Here is a 22,554-nt window from a genome sequence, read left to right as displayed (position 1 = left end):
GGAGGTAGTGTCATGGTATGGGGCTCCTTTCATGGTTTGGCTTGGGCCCATTAGTCGTTATCGACAGAACTATGAATGCTGTGCAATACTAGGACATGCTGGACAATTATGCACTTCCAACATTATGGCAATAGTTTTGGGACGGCCCATACCTGTATCTGCAAGACAACGCGCCATGCCATACTACTCGGGTCATAACAGTCGTAACTTTTCCACACCCATGTTGAGGACATGGGTCTAGAAAAGTTGGATTGGCCAGCCCAGAATTCTGATCTGAACCCTATCGAGCATCTTTAGGATATATTGGATCGTCGGATATGTGCACGTTGAGGTCGCCCAACGAACAAGGCCGAACTGGTGGCTGTGTTGAAGGCCGAGTGGAGGAATGTACCAGCTGACATTTATAAAAAGCTGGTTGAGAGTATGCCGCGAAGGTTGAAGTCCGTCATAAAAAACAATAGGTTTCAGCACAAAATATCAAATGACACAATAAAAGCTCTTTTTTTGTCTAAAGGCAGGTGGTAGCAGCAGTAGTAGTAGTAGTAGTAGTAGTAAAAGAGGCATGTGATGCAAGAAAGTAAGCGTATGAGCTTATGTAGCATCAGCCAAAAAAAAAGTAATAATAATTTCACACATTCAGATTCGTAAACTGAACAAGCGGAAGAATTCCATCAGAATTCAGCGTGCTCAACTCATTTAAGGCTTTATACACCTCAATCAGATCACCTCGCAGGTGTCTAGTCTCCAGCTGCCGCAATTTGTAGAACTTACGCCTTTCTTTGTAAGAGAACCCTTCGCTCCTCTCACCAGTCTTGTTGCTCTTCTCTGTACACACTCAAACAACTCTACATCATTCTTAAAATGAGGCCTCCAGACCTGTGTCCGGATATTAATGATAGGACAGTTCACATTACCAGAAAAGTGTTCGAACGCCTCCTTCAATTTAGTGAACGATAAGAATGATACATAAAGAAGGAACAGTCGAAATTACAAACAAAACAAACGCAAAGCCAACCGGGTGACGTTCTCGGAAAACTTTAATTTGGATCTCAGACGTCCAAAAGAATGTCGGTGTGTCTGCAGTTCATAGAGAGTTGCATGTCTTGAGTTTTCATGCTAGATCTGCTACTTACACGCCACATATCATACCAATAAATGCCAGGCGACGTTTGCACTGGTGCCAAGTTTATTGTTCTTAGATATAGAACAATGGAAACAAGTCCTTCGGAGCTATAAATTGCATTACAGTCATTAGGTCAGACGGTCGAGTGTCAGTGTGGAGAAGGCCTGGAAAGCCTATCTTCTTAAAGTGTATAGGTTCACTATGAAATTTTTAGCTAGAATGCTAATGCTGTGGGACTGCCTTTCGCGGTTCGTACTAGAATCATTGGTTGTATTGTGAAAAACTATCAATGCTGAGCCATATAATAATATCCTGACAGTTCTATAAAAATCGGATCCTCATTTTTCTATCAATAATGCAAGCAGTGTAAAAAATCTGTTTCGAGGAAAACGAAGTATAACGCCTCTCTGGCTTTCCCAGAAGTCCGATCTGAATCCAATCGAATAGGAACTGGAATGCCATATCAGGGCGTAGCCAATACAGCCCTCTTGAACAGCTGAACTGGAGATTGCACTGAGGAAGGAACATACACAAATTCCCAGTCTTACAAAAAACAACTGGTGTAAAATGTTCAACGAATATGGATGCTTTATGAATTTTTTTAATAAAATTTAAAATTTTCCAAATGGCCTTGAATGGGTTGAGCATGCTGAATTCTGATGGGATCCTTCCACTTGTTCAGATTACGAACCTAAGGGGGCATAAATTCAAATTAAGAAAAGACAGATGTAGAATAGATGTGCGGAAATTTGCCTTTAGCCAGCGGGTGGTTAATCGCTGGAACAAACTTCCATCTGTCGTTGTGGAAGTTGATAGGTTGAATAACTGGACAGGCAATTGGAGGGAATGGTGTGATTTTTTTTTTTTTTTTTTTTTTGGCTGATGCTGCATAAGCTCATACACTTGCTTTCTTGCATCACATGCCACTACTACTACTACTGTCCAAATACAAACTATGTGGTCTCAAGTATAGAATGCCCTGGTTATAAGAACGTTCTTGTAACCAATACGTTCTATAGCCGTGTAACCTTCGTCTATAAAATAAATAAATGTTAAAATGTAGAAGAGAGCAGTACGCTCTCTTAAACAAACAACCACTTAATTAAATTAGGAATTAAATTTAAATTTTACGAAAAAGATTTTTAGCACTACTTTTCGTACTAACTTCTAAAATTATACTTAAGTTATTGATTTTTAAAATTCAAAAAGCCCTTGACGGAGCAGTATGTACAGTATACAATATTTATTTTCCATAATTTTAATTTATTTTTTATACTTTGTTTGGTAATCACAGTTGGCCATGATCGATATGAACGCCACATACAGGTGGCGCTGTTCCCGTTAATGGAAGATATATGGTTCGTTTTGTTGTCGTTTGGTTAATTTGCTGGTAGTGATTTTTTTCGATTGAGCAGTAATTTTGTCATTTTTATGCTTTGAGCGTTGCATTTTATAGAACAAGGTTTAGCGTTAGAGAAAACTGCTCATAGTTCTCTTGCAGATTGGCTGTAGAAATTCGGGCTTATCAACGTATACTTTACCAGTTTAATAGAATAGTTCAAGATGGCCAGAAGTCGAAGTCGTAGCAAATCCAGATCACCCATCAGAAGAGATAGGCATCGTAGTCGATCCCGGTCCAGAGAACGTGATCGAGACCGGGATAGAGACAGAGACCGAGATAGAGACCGTGACCGCGATCGGGATAGATGGGCTAGAGACCGTCATCGCAGTAGATCCCGTTCCCTCTCTCCCCGAAGAAGAAGAAGCAGGTCTCCTCGAAGAAGGTCGAGGTCTCCTCGGTCGTCGAGATCGAAAGATGGAGGAAAGGACCAACCTAGAGGGGCGGTTCCAAGGTTTTTACTGGACAGACCACCTGTTACTGAGAAAGATCTGGAAGGTAAATCAGCTGAAGAACAAGATATGTTAAAAATGATGGGATTCGGTTCATTCGATACCACCAAGGGCAAGCATGTGCCAGGGAACAATGTTCATGGTGTTCATGTTATACATAAGAGGAAGTATAGACAATATATGAACAGAAAGGGTGGTTTCAATAGACCTTTGGATTTTGTAGCCTGATATGGTTGACCAGGTTTCTATTTATTTTATTTTCATTAATATATTGTTTTACGACTACCATTTTCATGAAAGCAAGTTAAATACAAAACTGCTTATGTTAGATGTAAGATTACTGTTTGTAGAAATCCCTGGGTATAAATTCTCAGTTTTGTTTTTTAGTTAGTGCTGTCACCAGTAATTATGGGAAGTATGCCATGCACTTTGTGTAAAAAGATTATAGATTGAGTGCATAAGGAAACTAGTGGATTCAAGTTTATTTCATACTTTCCTATTAAAATTCTTTACCTAACAATAAAATAAATTGAAATTTCCAAATGTTGTTTTTTGGGTTGTTCATGTAATTGTCACCTACACAATGGCAGTAAACGTTAGCAAATGCTTATGTTTACAATCATTATGTATGTAACATAAGGGACCAGTCACTTACCACTCTCATTTGCCTAATTACATATTTAAACATTTTCTTGTATTATTATTATTATTATTATATAATAAAATATTTTTTAAAAACTCACCATTGTAATTATGCATGGCAATTCTTTGTGATTATTGGAGTAAATGTGCTTTCGTAAATTTGCTATTATCTGTTAGGTAACAGCAGGTTTACCCAAACGCACGAAGATAGCCTTCATGGTATGCAAGGAACTTTTGGCTGGTGATGAACAGTGCCTATCATCTGGAAAGGTGTAGAATTTAAAGTGAGGATTGGGACTGTTTTCCATGATTTTTTTATTTGGATGTAAATTAGTCTCACATGAAGGCTAGAGAGATTTTTCATCAGGTTAACTAGTGTCTTGTTCCATAAAATAGACAGTTTGACCTTTAGAAGAATACTTAAAATCACTGAGTTACTTTTATGCCAAGCTAAACAAAATGAGGTATAAGTCTATTTTGTAGAGACATTTGGGATTCTAAAGGAACCAGAACATTTGGAATCAGATTATTTTTTATTTCCAGTAATGTGAAATTATATGTCACTTCAGTTTTTTAGACAGTTTTAATTCATATATACCCGAGTGAAAGGCCTTTAAGAAATTCCTTCTGTTATTATATTATAATAATATAAATTATTATATTTATTATATCTTGCAGTTTATTTTAGCCAAATTTAAAGAGGCTAATTTTTCTGGCTATGGCAAGTGAAAATTGTCCATTAATTCTGTGCATACCAAGATCATCACCTAATTCATTTTACACAGATATTGCAAAATTTGATAACCTCTTCTGAGATATTGAGCAAAAATTATTTTTTTGAGCACCTCCCAGTGGTAATAGTCAGTGGAAGAGTTGAAAAAAAATTCGTAAAGAATTTGCATTTGTACTTTGAAAAAGTTTCAAAGTAACACGAATAGATGGATTTTAGGTTAAATAACATTCTCACCTCCATGGTGGCAGTCCTAGCACAGTATGGTAGTTTTGTTATTACAGTTTCGATAATGTACTGTGGAAACGATATGACATTAATTTTTTGTAAATCTCTGGCTTATGGTATAAATCACAAAATTTGCAACAATAATCAGTCAGTACAATAGTCTAAACGTATGCAGATTCAGATTTTACAACCCAACTCGTGTGAAACCGACCCTCTGGTTCATACCTATGTTTAAGACCCATAGTTAATAGATTGTCCATTTTATATGGCAGTGGGTGAAAGGGGAAGGAGATGTGTAATATTGGCTTTTCTTACAGATGAAAGTAAGAATTTCATACTTGAACCAGGTGATACTTCATGGATTAATAAGGATGATAATGCATCTTTAACCGAAATGCAGTCTTCCCCCTAAAGGCAAACCCTTTGAGGATGAACTTGTCCTGATTGTACTTTAATTTTAATACTAAATTAATAATACAGGAAACTATTCAAAGTCTGACACTTTATAATCTGGAATTCTTTAAAATCTGGCATCATCAGCCACTTTCAATCCACTACAGCAGTGGTTTTCAACCTTTTTTTAATAACAGCACCCCTACTCAATTTTCTGCCTTATATATATATATACAGGGTGTCTCAAAATACACGGCATAACTTCAGGAATGAGTTCCTCATATGTAGACAATAAAAATATTTTATATCAACATAGTTCCAGAAATGCTTGGTTCCCAAGTTATTAACCGGAATGTCTTATCTCCCACGGGCAATTTCCTTCATCACAAGGTACTTCATTCATTCTTTTTTTTTTTTTTTTTTTTTTTTCATTTATTGATACACAGCTGTATATACATTCTCAAGATACATATTAATCAATTTATATACACGATTTATATACAAATTTTATATACATACTCTTATATATGCTGTAGCCTTTCTGTACATTTGCTTATGTGTGTCCTAATATGAAGGGTGGCTCCTAGACATAAGCCCATCTCCACCTATCACTCGTGTAATAGCTCAGAACCTCTGCAAAACAGGCCTGAAAAAAAGAGTATTATGTCAGGCCATTTTGCCACCAGGGACTAACCAACACCTGGATCAACCATTCTCTGTGTGTGTGTGTGTGCGCGCGCTATAATAGACAAATCCTGGACCTACCGGATGTAGTATCACAAGGTACTGACAGAATCTAGTGGTTTTCCATTCCGACCATGTACTCAAATCAGGAGCAAGGAGATATGTACAGTTTGGCAGTGGCAATGCTCTGGAGGCTCATCATTTGTACCACGAAAGGTTCCCAGAATGAAGATGTCCAGACAGGAAAACGTTTGAAGGTGTCCATTGCCACCTTTGTGAACATGGAACCTTTACACCTCGTGCTGCCGCCAGAGGACCACCAAGATCTACGACTCCTGAAGTAGAGGAGGAGATTTTGGAAGTTCTGCATGCCACTCTTGGAATCAGCATATGCAGAATAGCAATGCAACTGGCTGTTTAACGTTCGACTATTTGGAGAGTGTTGCGAGAGCACCAACTGCAGTGGGTACAGGCCTTGTCACCTGCAGATTACCCTGTGCGAGTAATGTTCTGCCAGTGGTATTCAGGCAGAAGGTGGACATTTTGAACAATTACTATAAGGTGATGTGAACATAGACAGACCTTCAAAACTCGGAAACCAAGCATTTCCAGAACTATGTTGATATAAAATATTTTTATTGTCTACCTATGAGGAACTCATTCCTGAAGTTATGCCGTGTATTTTTGAGACACCCTGTATATATATATATATAATATTAAAAAATATATGTTATATGATATTTATTACAATAATATAATTATAAAAATTACATTTCCTAATAAAAATTATATATATATACAGTATATAATTTTATTCTTTATATAGAGGTACTAAGCAAACATCAATTATAGATCGCCACAAAATTAAAAAGATACTGTACACCTTTTTATAATGAAATAAACATATAAATAAAAAAATAATGTTTAAGTAACTTAAACCAAAATTACGTGGCACCCCTGGAATGTTGTTGTGGCACCCCGGTTGAAAACCACTGCACTATAGGATGAAGGCCTCTCCAGCAACTTTCCAGTTCCTTCTATTTTGTGCAATGGCCATCCATTTACTACCCACAAACTCATGAATTTCATCTGTCCATCTCTGTTGTGTCTTCCAGGTTTTCTTTTAGCTCCTGGGTACCATTCTGTTATTCTCTTAATCCATCTGTCTTTGAGCTATGAGTCCTGCCCAAAACCATTTTAGTTCTTTAGTTTTGATAAGAATGTCCTTTGCTTGAGTTTGCTGCCTAATCTATGTGTTGGTCTTCTTATCTAACAGTCTGATTCCCAATATAATTTGTTCCATTCTTCGCTGTGTAGTTCTCAGCTTCTCTTCCATTCTTTTGGTGAGTGCCCAAGTTTCACTTCCATAAGTCATGGTGGGGAGTATACATTGGTTTACTATTTTACATTTCAGACAAATTGGGATATTGCTCCTCAGTATATGACTATAATTCCTGAATGCCATGCATCTAAAATTTATTCTTCTCTTGACTTCTAGCATTTATCATTATTACAGCTAATGACTTGTCCCAGATAAGTATATGATTCCACCTTTTAATTTACTGCTCGTTCAATCATTATATCCCTTTCTGTGGCATACTTTCCATCATTACTTTTGTTTTAAGGCGCTTCCGTATCCAGGTGTGAAGGAGCAGTAGTGCGTAGCACACGCTTCTTGATTAGACCGGGGTTCGAGCCCGTGACCACCAAATACGGAGGATGCGGAAAGGTCAGGGAATGACCACCACACATCCCCGGAGCAATATGGCCTTGGTTGCTAATGCTCCTAAAAAAAAACCAAATAATAACTTTTGTTTTAGCCATATTCATCTTTAGTCCAAAATCCTTACTAACTCTACATAACTGATTAAGATTTTCCTCTAATTCTTTGGGATCATTGCTTATGACCATAATGTCAAGTGAAAATTGTAAATGTTTTAGGTACTTGCCATTCCCATTGACTCCTTTCTGCGACCAGTCTAATCTTCTGAAAGCTTCCTCAAGGGCAGCAGTAAACAAATTTGGAGATAGTATCTCCTTGTCCAACTCTTTTCTCAATTTTAAATTTGCTACTGTCTTTGTCTAGTCTAATAGTAGCGTTCTCATATATTTTCTTCAAAATCATAATATACTGGGTATCTATGCCTTGTCTTTCCAGTGCCCGAAACAATGCCTTATGCTGTATGCAGTCAAATGCCTTTACATAATCCACAAATGCCAGGCATAATGGTGTTTTATATTCATTTGCTTTCTCCATTAGCTGTGACATTACGTGAAGTTGATCCATAGTTGAGAATCCCATCCTAAAGCCAGCTTGCTCTTTCGGTTGATTCTCATCAGGTATTCTTTCTAATGTGTTAGTAATGACCCGTGTGAACAACTTGTAGATTAGCATTAGCGTTAGTAGAGGCATATGATGCAAGAAAGCAAGCTTATTCAGCATCAGTCAAAAAAAAAACAAAAAAAAAACACACCACTCCCATTTCACCCCTCCGTTCATTCGAAATACCAGTTGAGCCTTAAATTTGTTTAGGCTATCAACTTCAACGACAAATGATGGAAGTCAGTTCCACCAACCAACCACCCGCTGGCCAAAGGCAAATTTCTGCACATCTATCCGACATCCGTCCTTCCTCAATTTGAATTTATGCCCTCTGAGGTGATTATTCTGAGCAAGAGGAAGAATCCCATTGGCATTGAGCATGCTAAAACCATTCAAAGCCTTATACACCTCTATCAGATCACCCCGCCGGTGCCTAGTCTCCAGACTCTGTAATTTGCAAAACTTAAGCCTTTCTTCGTAAGAGCAACCCTTTGTTCCATTCACTAATCTTGTTGCCCTTCTCTGTACCCGTTCCAGCAGCTCTACATCCTTCTAGAAATGAGGCTTCCAGACCTGTATACAGTACTCAAGATGTGGCCTAACCATTGCCTTATACAAGAGAATAATCACCTCCTTATCCCTGCTAGAAAAATTCCTGTATATCATTGACAAGACACCATGAGCTACTCTTGCAGCTCGTCTGCACTGCTCAGAGAACTTCATATCTGCCTGCACAATTACCCCCAGGTCCTTTTCATTCTCCACCACTGTCAGTGTAGTACCGCAGAGTTGATACGTTGCTCTGGGGTTACTGTTTCCCATATGTAATACTTTACATTTGTCAATGTTAAACTGCATTTGCCACCTCTCAGCCCATCTGTTCAACCTTTCCAGATCCTGTTGCAGCAGCATAGCGTCAATAGTGTCCTTAACAACCCTGCAAACCTTTGTATCATCTGCAAACTTGGACATTAAACTTGATATACCATCATCAGTATCATTCATAAACACCGAAAACAACAACGGACCCAACACTGAACCCTGAGGAACTCCACTAATAACATTAGTCCACGTTGAGCAGTGTCCATTGATTACCACTCAACCATCCCCTTATCCATAGCAGCAATTTGCCTCCAATGCTACACTGCTCCAATTTGTGCAGCAGTCTTCCATGTGCAACAGTATCAAAAGCCTTTCTAAGATCCAAATATATAATATCAAAGTTATTCCCTGCATCTAGTTCTTTTGTGACTACATCATAGTATCCAATCAAATTGGTCAGGCAAGACCTGCCCTTAACAAAACCATGCTGCGTCTGAGCTATAACTGAATTCTTGTCTAGATGATCCTGCAGTGCTTCTTTAACCAGTGCCTCCATTAATTTACCTGGAACAGAAGTTTAACAGGTCTATAATTACTTGTGTCAGCCTTTGATCCTCCTTTGTGAATTGGGGTTACATTTGCACATCTCCAGTCTATGGGTACCTCCCCTGAGTTCAAAGAAGCTCTCATAATTATGGCTAGGGGTTTGCTTACTTCCTTTGCTGCCTCCTTTAATATAACTGGATAGATCCCATCCACCCCAGGTGCCTTTTTTATGTTTATCCTCAACAATCTCTCCTCCACTTTCCTCTCAGTTATTACAAAATCATCTAGCTCACTGCCAATGTCTACTTTACCTACGTCATTCTTCTTCCTGAATAACTCCTCATGCGTGAATGTAGATGCAAAATACTCGTTTAGATTGTTAGCCACCTGAGCAGGATCCTCAACTGTTGAACCATCAATATCCAGTGGACCAATCTGATTCATCCCTTTCCTTCTTGAGTTTAAATAGGTAAAGAACTCTTTTCTGTTTTTCTTTGCATCCTTTGCCAAAGATTTTTCGTAGTCTGCCTTTGCCTGCCTAATCTCCTTTGTGACAGACCAACTTATATCTATCATAGGCTTCCATGTCGCCCATTAATTTGTATTTATTCCATGCATTTTTCTTCTCTGCCACATGTCTCATTAGTTCATCTGACAACCATTTAGGCCTAAACCTTGAACAATATTTCTTAGTTGGTATGTAAAGCGTGGTAGCTTCCAAGATTAGTTCCTTGAATGCTTCCCATTTTGAGTTTGCTGTTGGTAACATCATCAGTTGGTCCCACTGTATAGAATTTAAGTACTATCTCAGACCATCATAGTCGCCTTTACGAAAACAAAAACCCTTCCCTTTACCTCTGATGGTAGTTACCTCCTTGAGTAAATCCCACTTCAACACACTGTGATCATTGCCACCTAGTGGTTCATTTATCTGCAGATTCTTAATGCATGAAGAATCACTACTGATAATCAGATCAAGAGTATTGCTCCCTCTTGTTGCCTCACGAACATGCTGATGTAGAAAACAATCATCCAATAAATCCACAAAAGCCTGGCTAGTGTGTGAGTGACCAACCCACAAATTCCAGTCAATATCTGGGAAATTAAAATCCCCCATTATAAGACTCTGATTTACTGGCCCACTCCATTTCCCTGTACAATATCTTATTATACTCATCAGAGTCATTAGGCCTATAGCACACTCCTACTCTGAATTTTGATTTCCCTATGTTTATGTCACACCAAACTGACTCGACACTGCCCTGTCCATCGATGTTGACTGGCTTCACTTCCTTGGATTTTATGTGTTTCTTAACTAATAGCATAACCCCTCCTGTCCTGTCTATCCTTTCTATACACATTGTATTCCCCAAATTCCAGTTCCGCATTCCTTATATCTGTGTGACACCACGTCTCTGATATCCCAACAATATCTGCCTTTGATGTTTTGAGCAATACCTCAAATTCATCAAATTTATTTACCAAACTCCTAGCATTGGTGTACACGCAAGTATGCATGCACCTGTTTCTATTCTTAGTTACCCTAACACAACCCATGTGTTTACTTGTACCGCAATGACTCCCAGCAGTCTCTGAAATATCCTGCCTGAAATAAAGATGTGGGATAACAAGCTAATTGGTCTATAATTTCCAGTTTCTGATTTATCTCCTTTCTTATGCAGCAAAACTATGATTGCATTATTCCACTCCCTAGGCATCACACCTTTTCAAATGCATTTTGTGAAGAGTCTTGCCAATTTTAACAACACTGCAGTAATTTCATCTTCCTCCGGGGCTTTCTGGTTATTCATTTTCTTCAAAGCATGTTCTACCTCATCAGGTATGATATTGGGTATGTTGTATGTATTACTAATTGGCAAGCCATCTTCCCCACTACTGGCATCATTCCCTCACTCCTTGTATAGTTCTCTATAGTAGTCTTCTGCTATTTATAAGTATGCAATCGCTATTCTTCAGTTTCAGTATCATTTGTTTTTCTGTATTACTGCTCATGGCTGCTGATTTAAGTTTTTTGTTTTCCCTTAATGCTTGTTCTGCTTTTCTTGTGTTAAATCTTATGTCCTCTCTGAGACTCTTTCTAATGGCTTTGCATAACTCAGTACAGTATACTCAATTTTGTCCTTGTCAGTGTTTATCGTTCTCTTCATTTGTCTTCAGTTCGTTGTGACAATTGTTTCTTGACTAATTTTTTCTTCTTTGGATTTCTTTTTACTTATAGGTTTCTTGGGCTTTATCACTTTCAGAAAGTTGTAATATTCCTCGTCGATATCTTGGTTCTGAGCAGTCTGCAGAAGCTCAAACTTGTTCTTAAGTTCCAGTACGTACTGCTTTTTCTCCTATTCTGTTATCTCAAAGACCTTCGTATTATTATTTACTTGAGTCAGTTTTTTCCTTTCTTTTCTTACATCTATATCAAGTGTGCATCTTACCATTCTGTGATCACTTCCAACATTTACCTTGTTCAGGATGGTAACATCATTCACGATATGTCTTCTGTTAGTGAGGATGAAGTTGATTTCATTAGTTGTTTATCCATTTGGGCTCTTCCATGTCCACTTTCTGTTCACCCTTGTTTTGAAAAAAGTGTTCATTATTGACAGTCCTTGAGATTCTGCAAATTACACAAGTCTTTCACCTCTTTCATTTCTTTCACTAATTCTAAAATTTCCTACAGTTCCCCTTTCTGTACTATTTTGTCTCTTTCCAACCTTAGCATTGAAGTCCCCCATAATGATAGTGTAATGGATTTTCTGCTCATCTATAAGACTCAATTTCGATGTATATTTCTTCAACCTGTTCATCATCCTGGCTCGATGTTGGTGCATAAGTCATTATAGCTTTTCGCTTATACCTCTTAGAAATCCCGAGTAGTAATCTTGACAACCTTGGTGATATACTTTTGAATTCCAAAATGTTGTTTTTTATATCTTTATGGACCAGAAAGCCAAATCCACCTTCGCTCGTTTCACTGTTTCCATTGGTATGCAGCAGATTTCCACTTGATAAACTTATAAGTGATTTATTTCTTCTTGTTTCAGCCAAACCAATGATATTCCACTTCACATTTTCTAATTCCTCTTCCCACTCTAATATCCTGTCTTCACCGATGAGCGATCTTACGTTGTAACAGGCCAAGTTCAGTTTCAGTGCATGGCAGCCTGGTCATACTCAGAGATTTTTAGCACCCTCTGCTTCCACTGTGATTCTCTCACTGCCGTAAGAGGGGGAGTGAAAGCTGCTGTGGACTGAGGGCCATTTGTTTCGTTGTGCTGGAGGGTTTGGCCTTGTCTTTTCCTCTCCATGCTGACCAGGCATCTTGAAGAGAACCACTCTACATGTTCATTGCCACCTAAGTGATGTAATGGGGCTTACCATCAAGGTGTGCATGAGTGGATTTTAGGGAGGCAGGCCAACCGGACTTCTCCTAAATCATCTGAAATAGAAAGATATTAGATCCATCAGTGTTTTAGACTGAGTGTCTGATGACACACAGAATGCTCGTTCCCCGCTAAGTCCCAAAATCTGGCATACATTAAATTAAAAAAAAAAAAAAAGTCATATCACAATCTAGAAATATTAAAAAAGCATTTGGCACTTGTACTAATGATTGCACTTATCACCAAGAATCTATGCAAAAATGGTAATATTTCTCCTTTAGTGCCGTTCCTTATTCAATAAGCTTTGTAGCTTAGCAGAAACTGCTTTTGAATATTACAGCAATGTAATATGCAGTCCATCTCTTCCATAAATTGCAACTTATTGGTGTGCACAAACAACAGATTTAATTCTACACAACCATTTCTGCTACCATTATAACTAGTTATAATCGTAGCAGAAATGGTTGCTACCATTATAACTAGTTATAATGGTACTGGTACTGGTACCAGATTTTGGGGAGCCTAGATGTGAGAATTAAAGTTTGGTCCATCTGATCATCCTTTATGGGGATTTGGGGTCCTTTTGATTTTTGGGCCCAGATGCATTGCACCAACAGACTAACGATATTACAGGCCTTGAATGGCAGTAAAAGCAAAACTAAGCAATCTTTGTTATTGTGTACGAGAAATTGATTGAATTTCTTTGCTATATAAAAATGTCACTGGTGGTGAACTTGTAAATTAGTGAAACAAAATATGTTATCTGCCATGAGAGTTCTTTTTAAAATTAAATTGTCATGTAAATTGATAAAAGATTGCACACCCCTTGTTATAATTATTCCTTAAGAAAGTTGATTTTTTGTCTTTCAAAGTACTTTGCATTGGAAGGTAAAACTTTTATTCTTAAGGTACAAAAAAATAAAGTAATAAAATATTTCTACAATATTTTGTATAAATTTAATTGTTAACCTTTCTGCTAAATTAGATTCTTTGTTACTTCAGTAGCTTAATTTTTAGTTTTGGTAACGGTTTAATCTCTGTAATACTTTGCTAATTTAAATTCTGTAATACAGCATAATATAATTACAGTGTATTACAGAATACACTAATTATTATAATGCATTCATTGCATTTTTTAATTACAGTGTAATACATTGTAAATTTTAATTTTGTAATCTTTCTTTAAGTTCAAATTTTACCTAAATAATAGTTGACAAGATCCACTTTCAGTACAAAGTCAAAGGACATCATGACTCAGACAGAAATCCTTCAGACATTTCTAGTGTGAGTCACGAGTTCGTCACTTGTTTAGACTGTGGCATGTATTCTAAGGTTGGTCTAGCAGACAAACCAATCTCAACTGATGATTCTTTTCTTTTTTTTTTATTTCTTTATTTTTTATGAAAACCCCAAACACGAAAGGTATCAAAACCTATAGTACTTAGTACCGTGCATGGGTTGAAGGAGAAGTATGGGGGGGAGGGGGGGGTGCCGGAAACTTTGCTCTAGAGACTAAACATGGGTTTCACCACTTCAAGCCTCCAATAAGCAAAGTGGTGGTATTTCACCAGTTGATGAAAGTCATCTACCACCTGCACTCAATGTAAGGAGTGTGCTGATCTCGTATCAGAACTTTAGCTTTAGCTTTAGTAGAGGCATTTGATGCAAGAAAGCAAGCTTATGCAGTATCAGCCAAAAAAAAAAAAAAAAAACTTGGTACATTATGAGAAGAATTTGTGTCACTCATGAAACAGACACTTGCCTTAGAAACAAATGTAACTGGGAACTCATCGGGGACTCAAGTACCTTGTGACCTGCCAAGTGATGTACACCTGATTTAGGTCCCATAACAGAATAGTCAAGTGCATACTGCTGTGATTGAAGGAGATTTAGTTTTATTGGGAGATTGAGGTCAGGGAAATGGATAATATTTTTGTAAAGGTAGGTGGCCCAGAGTTAGGTTTGCCAGGAGCAACAGTTGCTGATGTTACCAACAGATAGTAAGATTTTAAGAGGGGTAAAGAGCATTATTATTCATGTGGGGACTAATGATATTAAACAAACACCTGATGATATGTTGGTTAAATATAGAACTATGATGAAGAAGTGCTGCAAGTTAAGTGAGAATGTGTATGTGGCTGCAATTCTGCTCAGACTCAATAGGAGGCATTATATGTTGAAAGCCTTGTGGATTAATTGAGACTTGAGGGACTCTGCAAGGCTGTAGAGGGAAAACTTAATTTTAGAAAATTTTAGGCAGGAGGGATCTCTTTTGTAGAAGTGGTATTCATTTGTATCAATGGTGTTCGCTATTATTGAGGATACGGATTTGAGGAAACTGTTAATTGTGGGGGAGGAAGAAGGGTAATATAGATAAGTGTCTATCTGATGATATCAGTCAAAGTAATGCTTGCGCACATCTCAAGAATTCTTGTTTGTTGCTACAACAGCCAATGTTGGCAAGATGATCTGAGGGTGGCAATGTTTCAAGTTAGTGGAAAGATAAAGCTACTGAAAAAAAACCTAAATAACTTCAAGAGATGTATCATGGTATAAATTATAGAAGAATACATAATCTTAACTGTGTCTACAGTAATGTCAGGAGTGTTGTCAATAAAATGGGTGAATTTGAGCTCCTAGTTATGACAACTAATGCTTTTGACAATAAAACTAACAGAAATGTGGTACCATCCAGAAATTGGGGGTGATGAGTTCTGCTATGGTGTGTGTAAAGTATTTAGGAAGGATGCATAAGATAGAAGGGGTGGTGGAGTCGTGTTTCTTATCTAAAGCAGCCTGAGCATGAAAAGAGCTTTTGCTGAGTCAGAAGTTATGCCTGCCATTATAGAATCTGTGTGGTGTGAGTTAGTTGGATACAAGAGTATAATGAGAGAGAGTAATCTACAAATCAGAGGATTGTGAAGAGTATGGTGAGAGCTTCTGCCTGCAGTTGCAGTGGGCAAGCAAGTGTGAATATTATTATGGGTGACTTCAATCTTACCCTAATTGACTGGAATAAATGGGAGGGAAACACACCACAAATTATTATCATTTACTTTTTTAATAAAGTAGATGATAATAATTTGTACCAGCATGTCAGAGAAAATATTAGGGGTAATAATATTCTAGACCTCATAATTACTCTTGAATCAGATGACATCACAAGGCTTACAGTACAGGAAGTATTGGTAGGTAATATCACACAGTTGTTAGTTGGAAGATTAAGAAAGATGTTGCAGTAGTTTAAGGCACAAGTTTTAATTTTAGAAAAGGGGATAGTTTAAGGTTCTTAATTTTAGAAAAGGGGACTGTGACAATTTAAGGCTCTACATGACATCTATTATTTGGGCAGATTGCAGAGGGAGGGCAAATACATTAGAATTATGGAATACCTTTAAAGCAATAATTGCAGAAGGCATAAATTTATATATAGCATTAAGAAAATATATCACAAGGAGGATGCCAAGATGGATGAATATGGAGCTAGCCATTCTAACAGAGCAGAAAAAGATATCATGGAAAAGTTACAGAGTGAGGAAAAGTACTAGAGTCTACAACAGCAACAAATTGATTTGTAATAGTACCACATATAAGGTTAGGGAGGCCAAAGCTGAGTATGAGAAAGCACACTGGCTAAGAGAGCAAAGCATGGAGACAAGGAGTTTTTCACTTAGGTAAATACAAAGAAGAAGAAATCAAATGATATTGGACCTAGTGTACTGCTTGTGGGGAAAGCCTTAGATAATGAAGGTGGAATTGAGTAGATATTTTGCATTGCATCAGTCTTTGCTGATGAAAGGCTCTTCACATTGAGGAGAGGTTGAGCCATATGAAATTAATGATTTTGAAATTACAGGCAACTGTTCATTGGAAAAAGTTTTGAGCCTAAAGGCATGTAAGGCTCCTGGCGTTGATGGCATATTCCCAGTAATTTTGAGGAGCCAGAGAGTGTGTGAAACTATTGTGGTTAATTATGAGGGTATCATTGGACTTGGGAGAGGTTCCTTTGGATTGAAAAGTCCTGGTGTACTGCCAGTACATCAAGGCGATTCTAAGAGTGAATTGAGTAATTACAGGCCGGTTACCCTGACTTCATTGTTAGAGTCAATGATTAAGAGTGCAATCCAGGGACATTAAATAGAAATGGCATTCTGAAGGATACACACAACATGATTTTGTTAATGGAAAACCATGTTCAATTAACCTGGTAAGCAATTTTGACACAGTTACAGCTGGATGTAGGGAAAAATTTCAACATAATTTATTTGGATTTTTGGATTTTAGCAAGGCATTTGACTTGGTGCGTCATAAGAGGTTACTGTATAAGCTTGAACAGGTTGAGATTACTGAAAACATTCTAAGGTGGATTGCAGGGTGGCAGAAGGTTATGATTAATGGATATTCTTCAGATTGGCTTAATGTCAGAAGGGGAGTCCCAGAGGATTGGTTTTTGGACCACTCCTTCAGGATGTGCCAAGCAGCACTCCTTCAGGATAACTTGATCAAACTTCAAGAATGGTCAGAAAAGTGGCAGCTTTGTTTTAATGCAGCAAAAGCAAGGTCTTACCCTTGGGGAGTAGCAATCCCAAAATAACTTATACACTTGGTGGGGTTGAATTAAAAACAGTAGAGGTGTCCTATTGATGATATAGCAAACAATATCCTGTAGAGCTAGGGAGATCATAATCCCACTGTATAAGGCATTTGTGAGACCACATTTGGAATTGTGTTCAAGTATGGGGACCTCATCTGAAAAAAGATACAGAACGATGAGATCAGCAAAAGGGCGATTGAACTAGGAAAGACTGTGTGGACTACAGAACTTGGCAACTAGGTACCTTAGACGGGACTTGATCAAGGTTTATAAGGCTTTGAGAGGGGTTAGTAAAAATGAATGAAGGTGGAATTTTTACTGTTGTAAAGAATTCCAGAACTGGGGTTTATAAATTTAATCAGTGAATTGTTGATTACTAGGCCCTCATGTGTAGAACAGTTGGTATAATCACTGTTCTCTCCTACACCAGGTGAAAAAGACCCAAGTTCCGAGTCCCATTGATGTGAGGAATTTTCATGGGCCTTTTTCACCATGTGGTGAGTTAGTCGGTGTCAAAGCGAGGGTAGCATGCCTACCCCTGGAAACCCAGGTTTTTCGTCTAGCAAACAGAAAATTGACCACAGAACACATGCAATTTACAGACAGTATGGCCTTAGTCACTGATGCTCCTAAACTCTACAGCAACAACAACACTGATTACTGGAACAAGTTGCCTGTGCAGGTACTTAAGCTGACAGTTTGGAGAAATTCAAAGGGCAATTGGATAGTTACCTGCATAAGGAGGAAGTGCATAATTTTTTTTGTATTTTATCTACTTTTTTTTTTTCTGGCTGGTGCAGCAAAAGCATGTGGCTTCATTGCACAATATGGTTATTACTAATACCTTTTTTTTTTCTGATGCTGCAAAGGCATGCATTTAAAATGACATTACAGTACATGACACCATTTGCTATGACTGTTGGTTGTCTTTTGTATGCATTTAGCAAATTGAACTGTTATTTACATTTTTAACCACTAGCCTTTTAGTCATTATAATTGTTTTCAGATGTAAATGAGTTCTGTTGTTAGTGCTTAATATTCATTGAAATTTACTTCTCTAAAACTGCTTACCCACTACCAGTGGGTGAGCAGTTTTAGGTATGTTTCTGTAAAATCCAGAAAATTTTAAAATCTGCACTTTTCAATTATGAAGAGTGCTTGGTTTTTAGAGGGTTTGCTGTATATTAATTTACTACCATATAAAATATAAATTTATAAAATATATTTTATATATATACATAAAATAAATTAATTGTATTTATATATAATATAAAATATATATAATTATAGTTTCTACAAAACATCTTGCAGGAATTCAGCCCTCTATCCCCCTTTTTAAAAAAAAAGCCTTTAGACTTTTAACCTCATCATTCACTGATTTACATATCATGGATATTTTTGGGAATTTAATCTCTCACAGATGGTAAGGTCCTTCAGTATGTTTCATGAAAAGCATTTTCCTTGGTTTCCCTATTAAAAATTCAAGAGTTCTCCATTTAATATAGTCAGAATGACCCACTTAAATTAGTTTTTGTGTAGGTACCAGAGGGCAACTAAAAGAGGAGGTACACCATTCTTTTTATTTTAAGGACCAGTTCAAACCATTTCATTGATATTCTGAATTCTACTAATCTACAGAATTTGAAACTGTTTTTGAAAACAGAATGATTATCAAGCTCATTATTATAATTATTATGTAAGGGGAAAATATTCTCTTCTGCAGTTGCTTCATTACAATATCCTCACACTTTGTGAATGTCAGATGTAGAGATGAACAAGCATTGTTATTTATCAAAATATATATGTATTCTGTTTATACTCTGGCATGACAACGAAGTTCAAAGTTAGAGAAGTTTGTAAATAATCACTTTGACAAGAATACAATCATTACCATGTTTAGCAGTCACGTGAGAACATTAATGAGTGGCATATACTGTGATGTGATTCCAAATGAATTAAAGCCAAAAATTCAAAAGAAATGTTATGGTTTTCTGTCCTAGGTGTGTGCCTGTAGCACAATAATGCCTGTCCTCACATCATCCACTAAGAGATGCCTGTCCTACACTAAGAGAAAGTCACTGCTCATCAAATAAAGAGGTCAAGATGGTGGTACATAAATGGCTTAAACACCAACCAAAAAACTTCTCTTCTGTTTGAATCCAAGCATTTGTGCAGTGTTGCAGGAAGTTCTGTTGAGTCTAATTGGACTGCATTAAAGATTGACATGCATAGGTTCCTTGTTTGTGAAATGCAACTTTTAACTTTTGAAGTTTTTATTTGAACAACCATTGTACTTTCATTTATATTTATAAATAACTTGATATATGCAGAAAAACAAAAATTCTGAATTTCAGGATGGCCTGACATCTTTCCAAGAGAGCCAAATACTGTATAAAATTACATGAAATTATATCTACTCACTATGAGTTGAGTTGTTACAAGCAGACTGAGAGGTGAGCACAAAGAAGACAACAGATGGATTATGCATTTGCAAATACAAAAGAAAGGGGAAAAACCCAGATTCATAGCTGCAAATCTTAAAAATATATTAAGGGGAATACTTTGTAAACATCGCACAGAGCTTTAAGATTTCTTTACACAATTATATTTTTTTTCAGAATGCAGAATATTTCTTTGCGCTTTTGCTCAAAATTTATCATGTGGTATCTTTGAAACTGTTTCAAATTTAAATCTGCTGTATTTTTTGTGAATTACAGATTTGAAGTCTGAACATTTATATGGCATACATTGAAGCAAATTGTCAGCTGGGTCTCTCAATTGGTTTGACATCAGGAAGCATGATTCTTTGGGAAAGAAAATACTAAGTGTAGTATTTTGGACCTCATCTGAATTTTTTTTATCCTTTTTTCTGTTATTATAATTGCTATAATGAAACTTTATATCCCAGTCATAACATAATATTTCAATTTTTCCACTTGGCAAAAAGAATACAAAAACACATCCACAACTAACAGTATATTAGACTGTTTGATGAAACTTTATATCCCAGTCATAACATAATATTTCAATTTTTCCCCTTAGCAAAAGGAATACAAAAACACATCCACAACTAACAGTATATTAGACATGGATGTGTTTTTGTTTAAAAAGTATATATTAGAGTACCTCGGTCCAAGTGGCAAGAAGCACAGCAATATTAATATAAAATTATAATATACAGAATAATATTGTTTTCTAGTAATATACGGAATAATATATATATTTTTATTATAATGATTATATTCTAATTAAAAAGACCTATAAAACTGGTTGTGCAATAATAAAATAATGTGAAATACATGTCTGAGAAATAGATCTAATATTCTGACACAGAATATAACTTGCCCCTTATTTACATTATATTTTTATAGAATACCATTTTCAATTCAGTAAAAAAGCTAAAAATAATTTTTTTATAATCAAAACACATAAAGGTGTCTTGTAGATGCCATGTGAGTATATCTGTTCCATTAAGGGCACAAGTGATGGAGGGTTAAAAGCACAGTGCTCACTTATCTTTCCAATTTCCAGAGTATTCTGTTTATTTCCGTGAAGAAAAAGAAAATCATTATTATGAAGAAAGAATTTTGCATTAAAGTTTTAAATTGTATGCATTGTGTAAGTCTTCGTGTTTTCAAAATAATGAGAGGAATTACCTCAATATATGCATGTAGGAAGTTTCTTTACTAACACTCTCCTTGAATTTAAACGAATATTAAAATAATGAACCATTAGCAATCCAATGTATCAGGCATCCATGGTCCGAGTTGTTGTTGTTGTTATTTGGTTTTTAGGAGCATTAGCAACTAAGGCCATATTGCTCCGGGATATGCGGTGGTCATTCCTTGACCTTTCCGCATACTCCGTATTTGGTGGTGACGGGCTCGAACCCCGGTCTAATCAAGAAGCATGTGCTACCAATGTCCAAGAGCTCTAAACCTGTCGCCAAAATACATCATAACTCCAATTAACGATAACGAGTGGGAGAAGACGTCTATAAATTAAAAATGAATAAAAATAACTTCTGAAAATTCTAAAAACTTATTTATTTACCCCTGCTCCTGTTGCAGAAGCCACTTAGGCATTTATTGTAAAGCAACATTCATACACTCCAATATATGCTCTTGTCACCAGTCAGTCTCAGGATGGCAGTCGAACTGCAAATCCACTCCTAGAAGATGTCATTTTCTCTAGGCAGCAGACAGATCACATCGAAAGGTAATAGAATCTACCTGCCTCTAATCAGACAGGCAGACGTTGATATCCTCCTCCTCCTGTTGTGGGAACAACCACCAACTCTACAATCAGAGCAGTCCCCCAGAACCAAAAGTTCAACCAATGGTATTTTTTGTCTCGAGACTCAAACCCCAACTCTGTGATACAGAAGCAGAGCAGCATAAAATGGTAAAAGGTAAACTGCAACCATTGTCAACCTACTGCAAGATGGATGCCTCTTCAATAATTCATGTTGAGGGAAATGGACCATAATCTGCCACACTGGTACAGTGCAGGTTGGAAGAATGACCGTATTTAGCAGTCAGGGGTCCTGGTCTATTTAATGAGTGTGTGCTACTGCACTCCTGCTCCTGACCACTTGGCTTTGAAGGCCTAGAGCAGCATATCAACTCAACTGCAGGTAGAAGCAAAAGTAATAAAAAATTAATTCTAAACACGAGTCATACAGCTCTTTCTGCATTCACTGTCAGCGAACAGACTTTGAATTACTGAAGGACCACTGTTGGCCTGTGGGAGCAATCATTTGGCCTTTCTATGGATGACCCTCTCTTCCTGGTCCTAGGTTATCAGCTAGTGACTTAGCTATCGAAACAAGTGAGCATGAATGACAATCCATGCATTTTTCAGATATTCAGGAATCTCTACAGGAAATAATGTCTACAAATGATTCATCTTTCTCTTCATCCTACCAGAATTTGAATGACACTAACTCTTGTGAAAACATCTTTCTATCCTGTCACTTGGCAGCTATTAAGCCAAACAACATACGCTTTATTGCAGAATCAAAATATGCAATTACTGTATTCTATTGAATGCTTGCAGTCTTGTAAAACATAATGATGAAATCCTCGCTCAACTGACATCATAGCATCTGCATCCAGACCTGATGATTTTTCCTGAGACCTGGTTCTCTCCTGAGGTTTCAATCCAAGTTCCAGACTACTCTCTCTTTCAAAGTTTCAGATGTGATTTGAAAGGTGGTGG

At 37.0% G+C, this 22,554-nt stretch overlaps 1 protein-coding gene across 1 annotated transcript; it reads left to right on the top strand.

Annotated features, from left to right (window-relative positions):
- The first annotated feature begins 2,475 nt into the window (after window positions 1-2,475).
- On the top strand, window positions 2,476-20,135 carry ytr (U4/U6.U5 small nuclear ribonucleoprotein 27 kDa protein yantar). The gene is made up of 2 exons (XM_090377341.1): window positions 2,476-3,215; window positions 20,052-20,135. Exon 1 carries the CDS (start codon window positions 2,687-2,689, stop codon window positions 3,200-3,202), a length of 516 nt encoding a protein of 171 aa, XP_090233467.1. The 5' UTR covers window positions 2,476-2,686; the 3' UTR covers window positions 3,203-3,215; window positions 20,052-20,135.
- Window positions 20,136-22,554: the final 2,419 nt, after the last annotated feature.

Source organism: Mastigoproctus giganteus, chromosome 7 (assembly GCF_048544385.1).
Source record: "Mastigoproctus giganteus isolate SK-2022 chromosome 7, ASM4854438v1, whole genome shotgun sequence".
Taxonomy (NCBI): domain Eukaryota; kingdom Metazoa; phylum Arthropoda; class Arachnida; order Uropygi; family Thelyphonidae; genus Mastigoproctus; species Mastigoproctus giganteus.
The sequence above is the reverse complement of the archived record's forward strand: the minus strand, read 5'-3'. Positions and strand labels throughout refer to the sequence as shown.